This window comes from Mastomys coucha, unplaced genomic scaffold (assembly GCF_008632895.1).
Source record: "Mastomys coucha isolate ucsf_1 unplaced genomic scaffold, UCSF_Mcou_1 pScaffold7, whole genome shotgun sequence".
Classification (NCBI taxonomy): Eukaryota; Metazoa; Chordata; class Mammalia; order Rodentia; family Muridae; genus Mastomys; species Mastomys coucha.
This window is the reverse complement of record NW_022196913.1, coordinates 23,775,172-23,797,574: the sequence shown is the minus strand read 5'-3', so window position 1 is coordinate 23,797,574 and position 22,403 is coordinate 23,775,172. Positions and strand designations below refer to the sequence as shown.

The 22,403-nt window shown below is 40.8% G+C and overlaps 2 protein-coding genes across 3 annotated transcripts in view; one reads left to right on the top strand and one right to left on the bottom strand.

Annotated features, from left to right (window-relative positions):
- The window catches only part of Nme8 (NME/NM23 family member 8), a 79,102-nt gene extending 58,201 nt beyond the window's left edge, over nt 1-20,901 (top strand). The window contains exon 17 of the mRNA XM_031359035.1: nt 19,355-20,901. The gene's annotated coding sequence lies outside the window, so the exon portion shown is untranslated. The remainder of the gene's footprint in view (nt 1-19,354) is intronic.
- The window catches only part of Sfrp4 (secreted frizzled related protein 4), an 11,326-nt gene continuing 1,590 nt past the window's right edge, over nt 12,668-22,403 (bottom strand). Inside the window, exons 2-6 of one of the 2 annotated variants that reach the window (XM_031359039.1) lie at nt 21,699-21,779; nt 21,553-21,618; nt 19,411-19,609; nt 16,285-16,348; nt 12,668-14,354 (exon numbers count right to left, since the gene is read on the bottom strand). In XM_031359039.1, coding sequence (XP_031214899.1) covers nt 14,163-14,354; nt 16,285-16,348; nt 19,411-19,609; nt 21,553-21,618; nt 21,699-21,779 — 602 coding nt within the window. In that variant the 3' untranslated portion in view covers nt 12,668-14,162. The remainder of the gene's footprint in view (nt 14,355-16,284; nt 16,349-19,410; nt 19,610-21,552; nt 21,619-21,698; nt 21,780-22,403) is intronic. The other variant, XM_031359040.1, reaches the window with a different exon arrangement.

Genomic DNA, 22,403 nt, shown 5'->3' with positions numbered 1-22,403 from the left:
CTCCTTATGTTGATGCTTTCCATCTATTATTCTTTGTAGGGCTGGATTTGTGGAAAGATATTGTGTAATGTAGTCAAGGGCTCCCAAGTTCATAGCCAGGTTCCTGTGCAATTCCCAGCCAGTAGATGTCACCTCCTTCTCAGTCCACTCAAGAGTTTGCTGACTCTGACACTCAAGTGAGCTAGGAAGGTCTCCTACTTGTTCCATCAGATCTTAGTAATAGAATACTCACTTGAAAACTGTAGTGTTCCAAAGCTGCTCAATACTCTTGAGTGATACTTGTGAATGGTCCTTAATGATGTAAAATCTAGTTATATGAAAATTGTTAAGAAAAACACTGATATTTTTTAAATTCCAACTGATTTTAATATAATTATTTTTTAAGAATATCACATGAGTTCTGTATTTACATCAGTGTATTTACCACTCCATCCCTGCCTCCAATTCCTCTGTGTTAGCCCAACTCTATCTTCAATTCATATCCTCTTCTTTAATTTTTTTACACACTTACATATAACCTGTTCCTTCCATTTGATAGTACTCCAATGTATATGTGTTTCAGACTGACTACTTGGATCGCATACCAGGGTCCTTGTCCCTGGAGAATACTGAATATCTCTCTCCCAAAAAGTCATTTAATGAATGTGCTCTCCATATTGAATAAGTCTTCTAAGACTTTCCTCATAGATATTGGCATATCAGTTGATGTAATTTTTCAGGTCTAGGTTAGGTAACCATACTATTGTGGTTTCATTGATAAAGATTCTTTGTTATAAAATGAAGACACAGTCTTCCAGCAGACTCATTGGTCCTTTGATTCTTAGCAAGCATTTTACCACCTCTTCTGAGATGTTCTGAGAGTCTTCAATGTAGGAATTGTGTTGCAGATGTTATCAGTTGGTGTTGGGCATCCTAATCATTACTTATTATCTGCATTTTGACCAGTTGTGACTTTCTGTAATGGTCTCCATCTTCTGCACAAAGAGGCTTCATTGGTGAGGAGTAATAAGCTCACTTGTCTATGTGTATAGATAAGTTAGAGAGCATGCTGACTTAGGAGAGAGGCAATGATAGAAAGCCTCAGGAAGGAGGCTTCCAGGTCAGTTACAGCTCAATACCTCCAAATCCTAGGTCTGAGGTTCAGCATTAATATCTTACCTTCAAATTCTTGAAAGCAACCAAGGACACTGACAATAATCTATAATGTTTGTGGAGTCTCTTGTACTGATCCCACCTGGAAAGGATGTTTCACTCTTTGGCATCAAGGATTTGTAGACAGTCAGTGTCTTATGGAAGGAAGCATTATCATTCCAATTGTTATAACTCTATTTAAATATCTACTATATATAATATACTGATTAGTAGACATGTACTTTCCAGTAAACATAAAATAGTTTCCCTGTGGCCTTTTCAAACACTATTAGTGTTATTTATCTCCATTCTTTCCCTATCCATCTGTATTACTCTCCCTTGCCCCATGCAGTCAACTGCCTTGTCTTCCTGTGTTCTACGAACTATCCCCTGGAACCTTTATATTTTCCTGATTTCTGCAACCACTCCAGGGTATCTCATATCTAAAGATTCAGAAATAGTGTCTTAGTTAGGGTAACTATTACTGTGATGAAAGCAACTTGGGGTGAAAAGTTTATTTGGCTTATATATCATGAATAACAGTCCATTGAGGGAAGCCAAGGCAGGAATTCAAATAGAACTTGAACCTGGAGCCAGGAGCTGACGGAGAAGTCATAGAAGAGTGTTGTTCATTGGTTCGCATCTCATGGCTTGGTAAGAAAGTCTTGTATGCAGACCATTTCTCAACTGAGGTTCCCCCTCTGAGATGATTCCAGCTTGTGTCACGTTGTTAAAAGTAAGATCCACAAATATGACAGAACATATGATGTTTGTCTTCTATATATGGGTTACATCACTCAATATAGTTATTTTCTAGTTCTACCTATTTACTTGGAAATTTTATGATTCATTTTTATAGCTGAACAGTATTCCATTGTGTATGTGAAACACATTTTCATTATCAATTCTCAGTCAATGTACATTTAGGTTGCTTCCATTTCCTAGCTATTGTGACTAGAATAGAAATGGACATGACTGAGCAAGTATCTGTAAAGTACAATGCTGAGTCCTTTGGGCATATGTCAAGAATTTGTATAGCTGGGTGATTGTCAAGAGTCATAAAATGACAAGCTAATAACTAGCAGGTGATCATCCTGAGATGGTCTGCTTCAAATTAATTTGCAACAGATTTACTTTTATAGACAAGGCCTAAGAGAATGTATTTCAGGAAAGATTCCTGCTATTAATATGTTTTTCCTGTTATTATTAAACATATATATATATGTATATATATATACATATATATATATCAATCACTAGGTATTAGCTCACCCCTTTTGAGCAGATCTCTGCAGATCTACAAAGATGTACTGTCTTTTAGTGATACTATATAGACAAATAGATGACTTCTTAAGTTTTAATGATGATCCTATAAGAATTCCTAAAATTATATCAATGATTATTATGTTCTTTTATAGTGGGACTGCTATTAGGTCCTTTTCTGATAGTCAAAACTTCAATAAGAACTCTGTCTTTTTCCCACGTGTCACCAGTTAATTACTCTTGCTAACATTCTTTTTTTATCTTAGCTACTCTGACTGGGATGGGATGAAATCTCAAAATTGTTTTAATTTGCTTTTTTCTAATAACTAAGAATTCTGAGCACATTTAAAAATATTTCTTAACCATTTCTTTTTTCTTTTGAATACTCTACATTCTGATATACAGCTTTGTTTTTTTTTTGTTTGTTTTTTGTTCTTTTTATAAGACAGAATTTCTCTGTGTAGTTATCCTAGAACTCAGAAACCTGTTTGCCTCGTCCTCTCAAGTGCTGGGATTAAAAGTGTGCACTACCATGTCTGGCTAAATATAGTTTCTCTTTTAATTGAGTTGTTTGCTTTCCTGAGTCCTTGTAGATTTCTTTGTATATTGAAGATTTCCTCTATCAGACATATAGCTGACAGAGAGTGTTTCCCACTCATAAGATAAGAATCAACAGATAAGCAATCTATAAACATTTATAATGGAACAAGTTAATAAATTTTTATAACAGTGTTTGAAATATGAACTTGCAAGCACAGCACTTTAATCAACCTATTCAAGGATACAGAATTTCTGGTTAAGCAAGACGATGAAGAGAACTGGAATTCAGAGTATGGATAAAGATAACTGAAATGTGTGTCCACATCACTACAGCCACTATTTGATAAAAATGCCAAAAAATGCATATTAAAGAAAGCACCCTCAACAAATGGTGCTGGGAAACCAGATGTTCACATGTAGAAGGATGAAATTAAGCCCATATCAATTACCCTGCACAAAAATTCAATGTCAAATATCCATTTGCATCCAAAGGCATCACATATATTTTAATAGACTCTTTTTTAGTGTGGCTTGGTGGCACATGCCTTTAATCCTAGCACTTGGAAAGCAGAGGCTGGTGGGTCTCTGAGTTCAAGACAGCTTGATCTATAAAGTAAACTGCAGGACAGCCAGGACTACCCAGAGAAAACTTGCCTAGAAAATAAATAAGTAATTTATTTTTATGAATGTGTATGTGAATGGACATGGGTTTACAGGGAGGCCCCAGTGAGTTCTCAGAGGGTATCAGCTGCCCTGAAACTAGTGTGACAGGTCACTGTGCATCTCCCAGAACTCATTTCTTCTGTAGTAAGCAGCAAATGCTCTTAACTGCTGAATCACCTCCCTAGATTCCCAAGTACAGTTTAGAAATATAAATTATCCAGTGCCTTTCTGTGGATTGTGTTCAGAAACAAGCACAGTCAAAACTTCACGTTTGCTACTTCCACTCCATCAAATTGGACACCACTGGCCTCTGCTTCAGGTGGCTTCTGCTTTAGGTGGCTGTGTTCAGGTGCTCATTAAATAATTAGCATACTGTAATTGCCTGAAAGCTGATTCAGAAATTTGAAAATATGAGGCCTCCCCTAAAATTATTATATTTTGCCAGCAGATGGCAAGCTACGCTCAGTTGAATATATACATGGCTCTGTGCATAGATTTTATATGCAGCACATAGAGGAAAAGGCCATTTTATCTTGAGCTGTTTCTGTGGGATATTTTGTTCTTGATTGTTTCTTTTGGTTTTGTCAACTTTAAGTAAGCTAGAGTTATCTAAATGAGAGATCCCAAATGGAAAGGGGACTCTGTCATATTGGCCAGTGGCCAAGTCTATCGAGCTTTGTCTTGATTAATGATTGCTCTGGGAAGGACCAGCCCACTAAGGACAGTCCCATATGTCACCACTGGGAAGGTGGTTGTAGGTTCCATAAAAATTCAAGCTGAATGTTGTCCTCTGAGAGACTCCACCCAGCAGCTGACTTAGACAGATGCAGATACCCAGAGCTAAGCGGTGGATGGAGCTTGAGGACTCTTATGGAAGAATAGGAGGAAGGATTGCAGGCCTAAAAGGTATAGGAACACCACAGGAAGATCAACAGAGTCAACTAACTTGGACCCTGGGGGCTCTCAGTGACTGAATCACCAACAAAAGAATATACACAGGCTGGACCTAGGCCTCCCCGTACATATGTAGCGGATGTGCAGCTCAGTCTTCATGTGAGTTCTGAACAACTGGAGTGGGGGCTATCACAAAAGCTGTTGCCTGTACATGGGATATGTTCTAGCTGGGCTGCCTTGTCTGACCTCAGTAGAAGAGGAAGAACCCAGTCTCGCAAAGACTTAAAGTGCCAGGGTTAGGCCCATATGGGCCCCTACCCACTCAGAGGAGAAGGAGTGGAGGGAGGGGGAAGTATTGTGGGAGGGGATGACCACCGGGAAGAGGGCAGTGAGTAAATAAGTAAAAACATAAAATAAATTTAAAAACATTAAGCTGAATAATCCATAGAGGAAAAATATATTCCCCTCTTGTCTCTGTATCAGTTTCTTCTCTCCTTCCTCCAGGCCCTATAGCCTAGTAATATTCTGCTGAGCAGTATTCTCATGCAGCCTGCCTGCAGTTTTGAGATATCCATTATTTTACAACATTAGCAAATTGTTTCAAACCTTTGTTAACAGAAACTTTTGAAACCTCTTTCCCCTGGCCTGACCTTGGTTTGACATAATTGTGGTTTTATAAACCCTACTCTGCCTTCCTCCTTTTTGGCATGAGCCTGCTCTCCACTGCTGACATGTGAAGGACTCTGAAGCTGACCTTCATTGAGGGGCATTCTCTGGTTTCTCAAGGGGGTACAACAGTTTCTGATCTGCTGGGGCTGAAGAATCAGTTATTAACAAGAGACCAGTACCACTGGAGGGAAACCTCTATTTATGCTGGTTAGCTAGGAATGAAAAACCCAGGGTGATTAATAAGAGACCAGCTTTGCTGGGCTGAAATCTTCTGGAAGAATTTCTTCAGAGTCAGTGCATAGCTGAGGTCTAGAGGGGGCCAATGCAACATCTCCATCTGACAGCCAAACTTGGTGACATGTACAAGTTTTGGTGATGTGAGAGTTGCAGAATTGAAGGGGTCATGCGGAGCAGCACCATGCGAGGCCAAGAGAGAGAGACTATTAGTGACCATGCAGCATCAATAACAATGGCGACCTCAGAATTGATGGAGTCATGGGGAGAAGCTAAAGCTGTGCACCATGATTGGAATCCCTGCAGAGAGGGCATGGTGAAGGTACAGCATCAGTTTTCATCAGGGTCGAGGATTTGAACGGGCCCAGCAGCGGGCATGGGCCTGCTTGTCAGTTTTGCAGTAACTTGAAGCCATGAGCTGCTGTTCTCATGCAGAGTCGTTCTGGTTTCCCAGGTCTTTCTAGTACCAGCATCCACCCCCACTTTTCCTTTTTACCTTCCTCCTGCCTTCAAAGTGGATCCAGGGCCTGGACAGTTATGGGTGGGTGAGATAAGGATCTACTGAAGAGCAATGTAGCAATGCAGGACTGGGCCCCCTTAAGCAGGCATGCCTCAAAATCCTGCCCTTAGTCCTTAGCCTCTCTAGGAAGGTGACCCTGAGGCTGAGATCAAGTGTGTTGGGAGCCATACCCTACCCAGCTGTGTGCCCCACAAGAAGCTAGGGAGAGAGAGAGACAGACTTCTGAGATTTAGCTCCTGGTAGTCCAAGGACCAATGGCCAGGACACCAGTCTGTGCATCTTATATTCCTCTCCCTGCACTGCTCCCTACTGCCTAGCCTTTGCTCATTTGTAAGTCAATCAGTGGTCTTTTCCTTCTCTAACACCTTCTCAGAAGACCCTCCCACGAACCTGTAGTGCCTACCCTGTCTCCTTCCCTTCCCATCCCTCCCACCCACTTCTTTCTCCCTGTCTCCTGACCTCTGCTCTTCAGTTAAGCACTTTGTTGATGCAGAGGCCTGTGGAGAGCAGAGTTCTAGAAGAGGCTGGCCTGGTTGGAATGTAGATGGAGGGGGAGGGACAGCTCCAAGCCTCTCCCTTCTACACTTCTGATGCCTGGAAACTGCAAGTCCATCCCAGTGCCAAGTTAGGTGCTTCTGGTGGGCAGTGCAGAGGCTAGTTAGAGTGCCCGCCTCTGTCCAAAGGAGATACTTTCCTCATGCCATGTCTGAGCCTTGTACAGCCTGCCCATGGGCTCCATTCCACTGAGCTGACATCTGGTTCTCTGATCCTCTCTGATCCTCCTTTACCTATTTATTCTCTGGTACAGGGAAGGTATTTGTAACTGCTTTGTTTCTGTTATCTCAGCTATCTAGTACTATTGTGGACACAAACCTCTCCTCAGCTCAAAAGGTAAAGGATGCCGATAAGGTGGGGTGGGGCTGGCAGGCATATGCAGTTTCTAAAGGGCCATTGATTCCATAACGGCAGATTCAGATCATATCCCCTCATTTCCCCAGGAGGCAGCTGATTCTCCTGGGTTTTAATAGCTTCTGAGTTTCCCAAATTGAACTACTCTGCGGCTTCAGGTGCTTCCTTGTAAATTAGCTCTGTAAGCCCAAACCCGTTCTGTCCCCAAAGCTCTGCAGTTGTTCTTGTTCAGATCTTTACCATCTACTGCTAATGTTCTAGAGACATGCCATGGGCTGGCCAGTCTGGGCCTCCCTCAACCTGCAAGGGAAACAGGGTCCTTGTCAGGTTGACAAGGCGTTGGTGAAGAAATGACAAACAGAAACAACACAAAGATGTGTGGTATCTTAGTGTAATTGTACAAAGTAAAAATCAGGCTTATATAGTATACAGAAACAGGGCAAATGTCAGAGATCATGTAGACAGGAGACATCCACATCAAGGTCAGTGAGAAGAAGCAGCCAGGTGCAAAGCAGAGGAGCAGTGGTGTCCTTCCTCCTGGGATATTTTGGTAGCCCCAAGATAAATTTTCTGGGTCTATCTGAAGCAAGCAGCTGGAGGTTGTATTCTAGTAGTCTTTGAGAACACCCTTAACTATAACATAGATAATTAGTGATGGAAGCCCTACAACTTCTCTCTGGTTAGTAAAGCAATTCTGCCTTGAGTGGGACTGCTCTGATAATTAGTGCCTGACTGCTACCTCTAACTCTGGAGACACCCTGTCTGGTAAGACAGCTTCTTTGTAAAAATTCCAAGGTAATTACAGCTAGGAAATCAATTAGGATTATTGAAACACTGTGGAGGCCAGGAAATAATATTTAATCTCAGTTTTAGCTAATAACAAAATATTTCTTAGGGCACCTTTATGCCTGAATAAAGAAAGCACGCAGATCTCTCCACAGACTTTAGCAGAGACCAATCTGGAACACAACAGAGCTAGATGTCAGCGACTGAATACCCCAGAAGACTGGCTCTCCGTGAAATGTACGCCTCAAATCCGTGGTTGGGTCTTCAAGCCTGACACGCAGATACTACTGAAGTAGATGAGTGCTGTGTGACATAGACACTCATGGCAGCCATGGAACCTCATGTGAGCCCCATGGGACCCAGAATGTTCATGACCCACTATGGGTCCTCTATGTGTGTTCCGTCCCCACCTTGGGGACTTGTTTGAGTTCATACTAGAATCCAGGACCCTCTCATCCTCTGTACCCCACTGCCTTGCTTCCTAGCAGACTTAGGGATAGTGTCCTCTCGGCTAACACCTCCCCTAAGACTCAGATTTTTCCTGGGACTACTAGTTCCTCATTCTTTGTAGGATATTTTCTTCCTTCTTGGGATCATAATATTAGAGGCCCCCTTTCACATCTACCTGGGTCCTCAGGGTCAGGTGGCTTCCAGCTTCTTCATTTTTTAATTGGGAAGGCCAATCATCCCTCCATGCTTCATGCATTCTGCAACCCACTCATAGTTGTTGGAGAATGGAAACTTTGCCTTGTCTTTGTAGTCATGTTGCTTTTAGAATCCCTGTGATATCTATACTGGCTTCCTTGGGTCATATCTTTAAGCAAGAGCCTTGGGAGGACTCCTGCTCGGGAGAAGGGAGTTCAGTTGGCAAAAGATGGAAAACCCCAGGGATTAGATGATTTAGGTATTGTAAGAATCTCTTGGAGTACTTACACAAACCAGGATGGTCACTATGCAATACAATCCTATAGAACTTCTACTAGATAAATATTTCCTTGGTTAAAATAGTGTTATATAGTGTATGATTGTAAATTAATAAATAAAAACAACCTAATTACTATTAAGTAGACCACATAGTCTGTGTGTGTCCTCTTTTGTACTTCCTGTGTGTCACTGGCCCTCAGGTTTCTGCCTTCAGCTCTGGAGGGACAAGACCTGTGTTGCCAGTTCGCCATTGGAATTGGACATGAATTTTTATAACTTTTAAAATGGTTTTGATTGTTCACTTCTTTCCAGACATATGAATAGACCTGTATCAGGTTAAGTATTTCAGACAGTGTTTTAAGAGTGCTGACTCACACCTGCTCCATTTGGTAAGGTCTGTTGACTGGGCCTTTGCAAAAAAACAAAACAAACAAACAAACAAACAAACAACAACAAAAAAAACCCAAACCAAGTCAAATCAAACCACCACCACCATCACCACCACCACCAACAACAAAAGAGAATCAGGCCTTATTTGGTTGTCTTTATTGGAAATTTGTAAGCTTCGGTCCTTTCCTATCCTGATTGGACTGGTAAGTGCTTGCCACTGTCCTCTTAACCCCTCTGTCTGCTTCTGTGGTGTTCTGTAGGGATGAAGTGTTGATCCCCAGGGAGACAGAGGTCACTCAGTGATCATGTAGCCTTTGGGTACAGCTTGTTTCTTACACATTAGTGAATAATACTGAGGCAGAAGAAAAGAGAATTCTTTAATTGTTTTAAGATAAGATCTTGCTGTATAGCTCAGGCTGGACTGAAACTATGAAGCTGATTTGGCTTTGAACTTTTATTCCTCTTACAGCTTCTACAGCTTGCTAGGACAGTCAGAGCCAGCTATAGAGGTTTTACTACCCTCTTTTTCACATGTGTTCACACACACAGATACACACACATGCACACACTCACACACATCCCACTTTCTACTTGCAAAAAAAAAAAAAGATGTAAAATTCCCTTGTCACACTTTTCATTTTCTCACTCTAATGAATGTGTTTACTTATTTTTTTAAGACAATCTTCCCATATAGGCCAGGCTAGCCTCAAACTCATAATCCTATTGCCTCATTCTTCTGAGTTCTGAGAAGCTGTTCTCTTTCAGAGCCTCCATGTCAGGGCACCCTCTGCATCTCCACAGCCAGGTCTCGGTGCTTCCCTTCTCCTGGTGATCTAAGGGCTGACTCCACACTTGAGTCTTCACCTCAAGAGCCACACTACCACAACTTCCTTCTGGAAGTGGATTTAAAAAGTTCTGGGAATAGAGTTTCTTTTGTGCTGGGATTAGACTTTAACTCTGATAAAAGGGAAGAGTAGAGTTTGGAGAGATTCACATGCTTTCTCAGAAGTGGGCTACTGGCTCTACCACCATGCCACAATGGATTGCTTGTTCAAACAACTCCTGGGGGATACTTCAGGCAAATCTGCCTGAAGTCTCATAGTGACTTAGCATATGGCCTTCACTTGCCTTCTTATAGCGAGTGACTAGCACACCAAATTCTGGGATGAATTGTAAAAGAAGGATTCCAGGGCCAGGGCACTTTGTAATGAATTCAGCCAACTCTTCTAAGGACTCTTCCTGGGAATTCTGGCCCTAATACTGTCTAACCAGATGGTGGAAGCAGAGTTTGGGTGGCCACTAGGTGGCAACCCTGCTATGACGTCTTCAGGTCTCAGAAAGGACACAATGTCTATTTATTGCAAAGGAGCCTTAGACTGATCATTCTCCTAAGAGATTTTCCTCCTTGTGGCTTTTCTCGAGACCGACAGCATTCCTGCACTGCTAGTAACTGCTTTAGCTCTTCCTTCAGTGACTGTAAAGAGAATTGGTGGGATTCCATTCACAAAGTCAATAGGATGACCAAAGTGCTTAAGGGCCAGGGTATAGGCCCATTCTTGACAGTCTAGTTAGGAATGTATGTCTGTTGAGAAGAAGTGTCTTCTGAGATTCTTCTTGAGCAGGAACTATGTCCCATCAGATTTTAGCAGGTTAGATTAGAGCAATTATTTATTGACACAAAGTTCTCTTTGGAGCACAGTAATATCCCTGACAGTACAGTGTATATGCACTGGGGTATCCTGATGAAAGGAGTGACTGACAGTGAGGGCCAGGCTTGGCTGGTGTGGGAAGGATGCAGTCACTGAGAACAAGTTGTGAGAAGAGCCTAGTAAGCATGTCCAGATTGCTTGGTGGAAGAAATCTACCTCAAGGCAGGGCTTCTCTGCTTCTAGAACTGGCCTGGATTCTGAGCACTAAGCACAGATTTCTTGATCATGTTCTCTAGCTTTTGTGATGTTCCTGGGGTGAAAACTGGGAGACTGGCCTTCAAATGCCATCCCATGACTAGCTCCTCAACAGCAGGAAGGGAAGACCTTTCCTAGTTCTCCTGCGCAGCTCTAGCAGGCTATGCTCTTACCTCCTTTGTGTCAGACACTAGTAATGATGGTGCAGACATTGATGTTGATCATGGGGAGGATGCCTGGCTCTCAGCCTGCCACTCTTTGTTTTTGAATGGTAGAGAATTCCTTCGTCCTAGAGGCTACACAGTGGCCTTATGCTTAGAGGTTTTGCCTTCAGTTTCTCTTGCTTTGATGGATTAAGGTTACCAGGCTATAGCTAGGATAGTAAAAGAGTTTTGCCTGAAATCAGTGACCAAGCTATTCTGTACTCCTTACAGTGACCAACTTCCTCATGGATCAAGAAACGTTACTGAAGATCTCTTTAAGAAATCAATGAACCAAGAATCAAAGCTATAGCTGGACTCTAATAACTCTTGTCATCTTGGTGTTTGAATGGGGGTCACTCATAACCACTACTCCCTATGGTGCTCAATCAGCATGGGCCCAGGAGTTTATACCTGGGTCTTTGTTTATACTTCCAAATAAACTTTCGGGAGCTATCTGCACCAATGTTTGGTGTGTTGGATTGCCTGTAGAGTAGAATATTTTTCATGACCTTATTTAATATTAATCCCCAAATCCCAAGCAGCTTTCTAGATCTGTTTTAGGGAGTAGAACAAGCTCTCCATCCACCCACATTCATATCATCCACAATCTCTTTCCTTCCTTTCCCCAGTGTGTGTGGTTCCATGGATCTCTGGCTTGTGCATGGTTTACAATAAGAAGGCAATTGAGTGGGGCAAACAATTGGGAAGAGTAAAAAGGGGTTGGGCTTGGAATGGGGATTTACATTTTCAACCTTAAAATATTTCAAACGTGCTTTGGGGAGACAGGTGAGATTTTAGCATTGTGATGGTTTGCATATTCTTGGCCCAGAGTGTGGCATTACTGGGAGATCTGGCTTTGTTGGAGGAAGCCTGTCACTGTGGGAGTGGGCATTGAGACCCTCCTCCTAGCTGAGGACAGTCAGCTCCTGGCTTCCTTTGGATGATATAGAACTCTCAGCAACTCCAGAACCATGGCTATATGAACACTGTTGTGCTTCCGGCCATGATGATAATGGACTGAAACTCTGAACCTGTAAGCCACCCCAGTTAATTGGTCATAGTGTCCCTTCACATCAATGGAAACCCTAACTAAGACAAGCATAAATTGATTTCTACAAATAACTGACTCTCCTCAGTGGGTGGGCTGGAGCCTCAGGGGCATTTGGCTTCCTCTTGGCTTAAGGAACTGTTTCATCTACTGTATTGGGGTGGGGGGTGGTGGTAAGCTTCCTCACAGTGGTGCTTGCAATCCTTGACAGAGATGCTGTTGCTTATCTACTACTGAATATTCATCCTGTCTACTGAGAACAACTGAGCTGTCTGTCAGCAGCTGACAGTGCTCTGGCTGGGTCAGAGAAATGGGATGATCCCACTGTCTCTCTGCAGGTGCTAGATTATCTGCCTGGACTTGAACTCCCATGTCCCTCAGGGATCTACCTGTCTCCACCCCAACACTGGAATTTCAAATACTGCTTGTCAGGCTCATCTATTATACATGGATCCTAGGATCAAATTCAGGTCTTCATGCTTACACATCAAGCACTCAGCCGACTAAATCTGTCTCCCCAGACCACTATTTAGTATCTTGTGTAATGCTCACCACATAATTTGGGTTAAATATTTGACATAAATATTACTTAGGTTTATAAAGTCATTCCCCAACTTTTTTATTGCAGTTTTACACTTAAAATATTTTTACAGAAGCATTTTTCCTCCTTTTCTGCAGAGTGTGATGAATTGTCTTTCTAACTCTCCTCTGTCAATCAATCCTCTTGTGCTAACAGGCTGCATAGGCAATTATTAGTTCTTCATGACTTGTCCAGAGATTTTTAGAGTTTAGATGCTATGTGAAATATGTAACAGGATTTCCTTTATAATCAGTGGGTCTGTTTGATTCAGCAGGATCACTTACTTTGTATTCTGATGTTGTTGGTGGGTTTCTTCAGCAGCTTGAGGTCACTCTGCAAGCAAATTTAAAGCCTTCAGGAGGCGACCAGTGTGCACTCAATACTTCTCCATAGAACTGTTTCTCCTCTTGCTCCTGTCCTGTTCATTTCAGCTTGTGTCTCAATGGCTATGATTATGATATGTCACTGAACTTTCCTGAGACCATCAGGGACAATGGTAAATCTAAGTCTTAAGGTTTTGTACTGTTCTACTAATTTCATGTGCAGTGGGTAGCCAAGTGTCATCTGCTCCCTGGACTATGGAAACAATGAGGGTGCTGCCTACGGCATAGCACACTGTGAACCAGCTTAGGCATCCTAGTCACTATAGCTCCACAGACACTACATGGAGGCTGTGAGTACCTGCAAGTACACAGAGAATATCCTTTCCTATTCATGACTGGAAGAACTACAGTACCTAGGAGTGAAATGGCCCAGTTCTCTTGATGGATTGATTATCCATGATGTCTCCTTGGCACTTGAGTCATATAGGGGAAAAAAAGAACACTGTTTGAGGGGCAGCTCATGGGTAACTGGCAAGGAGCATCTCCAGGATGGTGTGGTAGCCAGATGACAAGAACATAGACATTGACAGCCTTTTTCTCTTTACTTGTCATTTTTAGCTTCGTTTTCAAAGTCTGACAAACACACATTATCATTTCCCACATCCCATAGCTCTAAGCTTTTCAAAACCCCATTCATCAGAAAAATCTTTCCACAGACAACAAACACATGAAGATTTTTCAAGTAGTATTCCTCCTGCCTTTGTCAAAAAACATGTTTTCAATAATATTTAATATATCACTTACTTCCCAACAGAAGTCAAAGGATATCCAATATTTTTGTCAAAAAAGTTTTGTTTGACATAGTATGTGAACTTTATAATGTACATATTAGGTCAAACTCTCAAAACAGAAGGTCACACAGTATGCACACAGACTGCTCTCAATGCAGGTACCCTTCTACCAGCTTTCCCTGTTCTACTTTCCAAACTAGAAAACCAACAAGTAACAGGGCTCTGTGGCTTAAAGCAAAACACTGAAGCTATCATTAAGAGAAATGCTGCAAGATGTATCTATAAAGAGAACCGCAGTGGGTCCTTAAGGCAAGTGGTGTGTGGCCTTCTGTATGTTCTCCCAGGCAGCACTGCCTTATCCTGTAAGGGTGAATCCATTGAGGAAAGGAATTAGCTTGCACTTTTCTTCACGTTTGACTTTTTGGGGGCACTTCTAGCTTTGATGTTCTTCTTAGGACTGGCAGGTTTGGGAGCAGGTGGCCTTCCCTTTGGCTTTGGGGGGTTACTGCGACTGGTGCGGCTGGCCGTTTGCTTCTTGTCCTGAATTGTTCTCTGCTGTTCCCGAAGCCTCTCTTCCCACTGCTGGGAGGCAATTTGTAAATGTTATATGTCATCCTTTTAGACTGTTCAACCAATACCAGGACTGACCAGTGAGCTTTCATGTTAGTGCAATTCTTCTTTCACGTCATGGCGAATACTGTAAATTCCCTAGGCCAGGCACTTATCATGCAAACAGGGATTGGAAAGTGCTCTATGGGCAGAAAAGTCTCAACACTCACAATTTCTTTGAAGCTCACAACATATACTCTGGGCACTCACTGTTGTCACATGTAGTAAATGAGCATATAGAGGTTATTCCCACAGGACCAGAGAGCCATTAAAAATCTTTGCCAGAATTCAGTGTTCTTCAACTGTTTTTAGAGCTCAAGCCCGACCTGTGTGCTTCTAATGGCCAGGCTCAATATAGTATCTCTACAGAACAAAGCTTTCTCAAATAATGTTGCTATTGCTAAAAGTAGTAATGTATGTAGTCTCCCTGAAAATCCAGTGATTTACTGCATTGAAGAAATTGACTATATCTAAAACAAAACAAAACCATTCTTCACTGTATCATTCCAAGATCTCATGTGCATAATGCTGACCATGCACAGTATTGTACTCCATAGATGCTATGCGTTTTGTTGCCTATATGTACCGACTGTAAGGTTTAACTAAAGGTTAGGTACAGTAAAAGATAATATCAAGAATAAAATTATTGCAGCCATGTACTATAATAAAATGCTCTCCCTCAAAATGCCTTATTGTATTCTGTTATATTTTGAACTATGATAGGATGCAAAAAAAAAAAAAGAAAAGAAAAAAAAAGAAATATACAACAACCAAAAAAATATATGAGACCCAGAGAAGCAGATAGGGAGTTGCTGTAACCCACTAAGGTGCCCAGAGCAATGAATCACCTGACACATAACCAAGTTTCCCTCAGAACAAAAGTTGTAGCATTCAATTGTTTGTGTATGTATGTATGTATGTATGTATGTATGTATGTATGTATGTATTTGGTGTGTATGTGCACACACATGTTGAGTGTGGAAATCAGAGGTTGAATTCATTTCTCCACTGATTTTTCAATTATATTTTTTGTTGTGGGAACCAGAAATGCAGTTCTGCTAGAATAGTGTATCTCACAACAGCACACACACTTGGGCGGTAGCTCCTAAGCCTCTGAGAGGGGTGTTTAGCACAGGTCTAACACAGTGATGCTTGCTTCTATTTGTAGGCATGCTCAGTCTCCACCTGTCTTCTTCCTAAGTGAATTCTCCACATAGTCTCATGCCTTGCCTAAGTGTTTTTATTCCTGCAAACTGAAAACTGAGTAGGAATGATTTCTTTTATGTAACTAAGATTTAAAATCTCCTCAATAAGTCGAAATTTATTTGAGGAGCCAATGCCCTTTAAAAATTCCAAACCAGTTACCATTTTAAGTTGCAGATGATTTTCATCTGAGGTGGGGGGAAATAGTCTAATTGTAATGTAATCATCAATATAGCAGTGATAGTACCATTGAAATTACACATTTGACCACAAATGAATTACTTTTGCATAGAGACATGCCTTCCATTATTGTAAATGCAATATAGTATGGTTACTTGTGGCATGTGTTTCAGAAATATTTGCATACCTCCAAATATATGTTGATTCTAACCCCAGTAAATAGCAAATTTTTATACGCTTCACTGTGTTAACTAACAAAAATGCTCAATTTAACCTGGAAATAACTGGTATCTTATAATTGAGTACAACCGTGTCAACTGTGAAGTTGAACAATAGTTTCTGGTAACAATTCCAAGTAACTTGGGTGGGATTCTCAACTGCAGATGCACACAACAGGTGCTCCTGCCATTCCTGGTTCCCGTGAGAGCTTGGAGAGAAGGCATCCTGGGAAAGCCCTAACCTGTAGACTCTTCTTACCTTAATTTCTACCCATTCCCGCCATGTTGTGAAGTATACTTACTATGGACCTTCTGCTAAGTTGATCTCTCCATTTTTCAACTAAACAATTTTCAAGAAGCATCATCCTAAAAAAAGTAAATTTTGGCAATTAAATTTTTATTCTAAAGGTAGAACATACATACAGAAAATCATACTTGTTTTGAAATAACCCTTATCCTTACAACCTGTATATCCATTGTTAAAGACGTATGGATTTTTCTTGTTCCTATATGTTTTTCATTGTATAGGTAGACCAAACTATACATTACTTTTCATTGTTATATTAGTTTTCTGAGATGATTAGAAAAACACAAATAAACAATAAACAATATATAGCACAACTAGTACAACTGTGGATATCTGTTTGGCTGTTCTTATTGTGTGGAATATCGTTGCATGGAATAGTAGGCACTGGCTTATTGTTTCCTTTAGATAGGTTCTGAAAGTAGAATACTGGGCCAAAAGGGGTTCCCTCCCTCTCTGTCCTCTCTCTCTCTCTCTCTCTCTCTCTCTCTCTCTCTCTCTCTCTCTCTCTCTCTCTCTCTCTCCCACCCCGTGTGTGTGTGTGTGTGTGTGTGTGTGTGTGTGTGTGTGTGTGTTTGAGCGGCTAAGAGAACTGGTTGCCCTTGCAGGGGATCTGAGTTCAGTTCCCAGCATGAACACAAGAGTCCAACAGTTGTTTCCTCTTGTTTCAGAGGATATCATGGCTGCTTCCAGCTTCCATGGCAACTGCATACATATGAATCACAGACATACATATGGCAAAACAGACCCCACACATAAAGTAAACATAAATAAATTGTTTAAACAGGGGATTTTCAATAGAGTACAAATTGTTTTAAAAATAGCCTCATTTTCATCTAATTCACTACCATTAAAATATTAATTAAAAGTAGGCTCTTCTGCTCATTTAAGCTTCGGAAATGCAAGGAGAATTTTACTGTTTAATATTTATACCTATGGAGATTTTCTATGTGGATCCATGCAGACATCTTACATTGTGTTCTTAACACATTAAATGCTAATTTTAGAGAACCATATTTCCATTTTCATCATATCCATTACAAAGGTATGTCCTTTTCTATCTGCTTTTGTGACTGTTGTGCACATAATATAATATGATCTAGCAACCATGTATACTGACATTTTCCCTTACACGTTCTTGCATTGGTTTGTGCTTACGGAGCACTTTGTCTTTCAAGGGTCAGATTTCTAATCCTCTACTTTTGTCTTTTCTCACCATGGTTTTAAAATGGTCCCCTATTTAATCCATTTTAAACTTGGTTCATAATGCAGTGAGAAAACAAACTGTTTTTCTTTCTTTCTTTTTCTTTTTCTTTTTCTTTTTCTTTTTTTGTTTTGTTTTTTTGGTTTTTCGAGACAGGGTTTCTCTGTATAGCCCTGGCTGTCCTGGAGCTCACTCTGTAGACCAGGCTGGCCTCGAACTCAGAAATCCGCCTGCCTCTGCCTCCCAAGTGCTAGGATTAAAGGCGTGCACCACCAGGGCCCGGCTCTTCTTCTTTTTTTTTTTTTTTTCCCGAGACTGTGTTTCTCTGTGTATCCCTGGCTGTCCTGGAACTTGCTTTGTAGACCAAGCTGGCCTCGAACTCAGAAATTCGCCTGCCTCTGCCTCCCAAGTGCTGGTATTAAAGGCATGTGCCACCACTGCCTGGCTCCTGACTGTTTTTTCAAATAAATATATTGCAACTAACATCTTAATATTCTATTATTTTATCACATGTCCTTCATAAAGTATCCTTGTATTTATTCGCATTGTTTTCAAGAACATTCCCCTTAGCTGGGCCTGCTTTCATCATGCCCGTGTCCCCAGCTATTTGAAATGGAGACTGAGGCAGGAAGCTCACAAGTTCAGGCTCTGCCTGGGCTACAGAATGAGTTCAAGGTTAGTCTTATGAAATTGTCTTAAAAATAAAAAGTAAGCTGGGGCTGAAGTTTAACTAAGCATTGAAGAACTTGGCTTGCGGTGTGCTTGATGCACTAGGTACAATTCTCAGTACTAGAGATTAGAAAAAAGAAAAGGAAAATATTTCCTTTGGGTTATCTTCATGACTATTCTTGAACTACTGGGATCCAAAAAGAGTAGCTTCATGCCAGTTTTGTGCCTCTCATAAGATAGATCTCTAATTACTTTCAAAATCTTCTTTACAAAAATCCCAGACAAATAAAAAAAATATTTACACTGGATGAGTCTACAACCCACTCAGTTGCCCAGAAAGAATCTAGTGACTAATAACTTAGTATGTCCCTAAATGAACCCTGGTGTGCTACGGCAACCTCATGCAAGAATTCAGAGCACTGCCTCCTCTTGAGACAGCTGCAAGTAGAATAACTTGAAAGCTAAGATAGTGCAGTGCTACACGGGAGGGTGCAACAACTGATGGAACACACAACTAGGAATGGAAATTAGGACACTTTCAAAAGAGGCATTTGCTTTTCTCCTTAGAGGAACAGAGTCTTGGGCTTTATCAAGAAGCAACATACAAGCATGAATGTCAGAGAGTGAAAGAGAGGGCTTGTTATACAAAAATACATGATTTTTTTCTAGATGAAATTACAGCAAGTTATGGGGCCTGTCCTAGGTTGTGAGTTGCAGAGTTTATGTCTTCATTCTAAGGGCTGTACTGATGTACGGGGGAAAAAAAAACAGGGAAAATATAGGTATAACAGCACTCCAGCTACAGGTATACGTGTGATTATTTAATTATACTTTGCATTGTAATGATTTAATTTGACAGTTACATATTTTCAGATCCAGAAACCAATTTAAGGTTTCTATACAAGTTTGTGTGTGTGTACAATGTTCTATGAGACTAATACAATGGCTTAAAATAACTATTCTTATTCAAAGTAATTTACTTGTGAATGTATTTTAAATCAGCTAATGGATTCTGAAATAAGTTTTTAAAGATTCTTTTAAAATATTGTTCTAAATTCCCTTCATCCTATTTACTGGATTATATAATTCATATTATGAATAAACTGATATTTAGGAACTATAGCATCTTAAAAGAGACATTTACTAAAATATTTTTAAATGACATTTGGTATTACGTTGTTCTTTAAAAAAACAGGACTACTGAGTGAGATTCACACTTTATATGCAATTCCTCTGCTCCCTGCAACCTACCTTGAACGCCACTCATAACACATGATTAGGACGTCTTGATGGGGCAGGATGTGTGGACACTGGCAGGAGGAATTGGTGATGAGAGGGACTTGCGTTCGCGGGATAGGTGACGAAGACTTGAAGATCTCTTTTACGTCTACCACAGTTGTGACTTCATTGCAACCACTCCTCTGGACAGCTTTTATTTTGGCATGAATAACTGCAATCAAAAACTCAAGTAAGTATTGTTATGGAAGCCTTTGGGAGAAACTAGAGACAGTGTTTTGGGGCCAAATCCAGAGTTTTTCTTAAAGTGTCATTTCTGTAATTAAGATCATGCTCAAGAAGCCCCAGGATAGGCAGAAAGCCCACAAAACATCTATGGTCAACATTGTCTGAAGAAGTAATGAATCACACCACAAAATGAGAAGGTTATTAGAAGGCCAATGTTAGTCTGGAATTGGGTTTATAGATTAACCAGATATTTTGTAAACATTTTTTATCTGTTTCTACTTGCCCTCTGATGCATTGAAGGATAGGCATATTACCAGCTTTGGAGGCCAAGGTGAATTTTGTATTCATTCAGTAATCCATGCTACGTTTAAATTACTTTTTTTTACAGAGGAATTCATTAGTCATAACCGCCAGGTCCCTAGGGAATGCTGGCTTTTATCTAACCACCAGAAATCCTCTCATAGTTCAGGCTGAGCTCATTTCTAGATATTTGGACACCCTGAGAGCTAACATTAACATATTCCAACTACAAGGACTGTGAAAGTTGCTGTTCTCAGTTCATTAATGCCACATGATAATGCAAGTTTCAGGGGGTGGGGATACGGTGATCATTACAGGTGGATGCCCAGGTCACCACCTTTAATCAAGTTTTAAGTTCTGAATTCTTTGGATCTTGCTACTACTTCATACTTCTAGTGGAGTTGCAGATCAGCCCAAAACAGGACAGTTTTGAATTTCACCATAGGAAGCTGCTTGAAGAGCAGCCAAAAGCACACCAAGTGAAGAATTCATTATCAATACAGTACCCCTGAGATAATGGTGGCAGGGAAACTCTGGTTAGACCCAGTGGGGGATCCTGGCAGATGGTTAGACCCAGTGGGGGATCCTGGCAGATAGTTAGACCCAGTGGGGGATCCTGGCAGATGATGGCACTAAGCAGGACAGATTAAGACAATATCCACATAGAACATGTTTCAAGGAAAAAAAACTATTTGGAAGAAAAAGAATTTTTCTGTAATTGAATTATCCACACTGTTTATTCATGACTCTAAAGTTTGACAGCCAAACTACAGGTTATTTCCCAGGAGTTCCATATCTCTCTTACTTTCTAAATAATCTAATCTAAAGTTTTTTTTTTTTACTGATACATTATTTCAGTTAAAATATGAAAACCAAGTTGATGAAGAATCTATGTATCTTTCCTGTTATTTTTTGTCCTTGTTACTTTAAGAAAAATTTAAAAGTTTAGAAATGCAATAAAATATTAAATAGCCCAAGTAGACACTTGATTTGGTTTTTTCTTCTTTTCACGTGTATGTGTGTATAGTGTATATATGTGTCATATGTGTATGTGTGTGTATGTGTGTGTGTGTGCATGTATGCGCCAGTGCAAGCAATTGAATTGTTTCTGATCTCAACTACAAATCTTTAAAGGACATAGTGAATTGTATTTCCAGATGATGATAGAGAATTAAAAATACTCAAAACTTTTTAAATAGCATGGTTGGTTGCTTTCTTTTCCTCTGGGGGAAGTTCTAAATGGTTTGTTCAAGTAGAAGAGAGGAGGCCTAAGCATCTGCAGCTGTTGGTGAAGAAAAAGACACATGGTCATGTCTTCATCCTCTGGTCTTCAGAGAAACAAATCCTGGACCAAAGCCCTGTCCTTCCTGTAGGGAAACAACCTGAGAGCCATAGCTTCGGCCAATCTGTGCAGAGCAGATTTCACTGAGACCATCTTTATGTGAGTTATTTATCTTGTGCTTGCTTTCATTTACCCAGAAAAGAAGCTTCACAGTTGTTGAGTGGTCCAGAAACCACGTAATTACCATTCACCATCCCGTTAGTTTGACTACTATATCCAGTCTCCTGTGATTTCAGTGCCTTGATGTGCCAAGTCCCCAAAGCAAATGCTGTTATTAGAAAACTTACCATAGCTATAGTTTTTGCTCAGGTATGTTGTCAAGGTTGGCTTCACCTTCTTGCACTTGCACCGATCTGAAAGAGATGTAAAACACATGGACATTGGGGAAGGGACATCACTCTGGGCTCAAAGGAAGCCTGAGGACAGAACTCACCAGGGCTCAGACGTTTACAGTCGGCATCAAAGGACCTTTCTTGCACCATCATGTCGGGTGTGATGTCTATCCACTTCACATCTGAGACACAAACAGAGCCATGGAGATGTAGTCAATGACTGGGTCCCCTCATTCAAATGGAATAAAGAACATTGGAGGCTACAAGCCAATACAAACATCCAACACAATATTATTTTTTTCAGAGACAGGGTTTCTCTGTGTAGCCTTGGCTGTCCTGGAACTCACTCTGTAGACCAGGCTGGCCTCAAACTCAGAAATCCACCTGCCTTTGCCTCCCAAGTGCTGGGATTAAAGGCGTGCACCACCCCCACCCCATCTAACACAATATTGCCATAGTAAAAATAATGTGATTGTTACCTACCTTTCTCACAACATCTCAGGCCAAAGGGGGGGAAAGTCTTTGAGTCAAAAATTAGCTTATTCAAACAGAATTTGATGCAAATGAACATCCATGACATCAACCTGGATCAGTCTCATAGCTCCTTCCCTGAGCCACCCTGATACTGCTGTTCCAAGTCAACAAGTTAACATGTCTTCTATTAGAACCATCAGTCTGTTTCCACATTGCTACCTCTCACTGCAGTGCAGAAATAGCCCCACAACTACATTATCAACAAACAGTACTAAGCCTAACTTCCAGGCTTAGAGAAGTTGAAGCAATTGTCTAATTTAAACTTTTTTTTT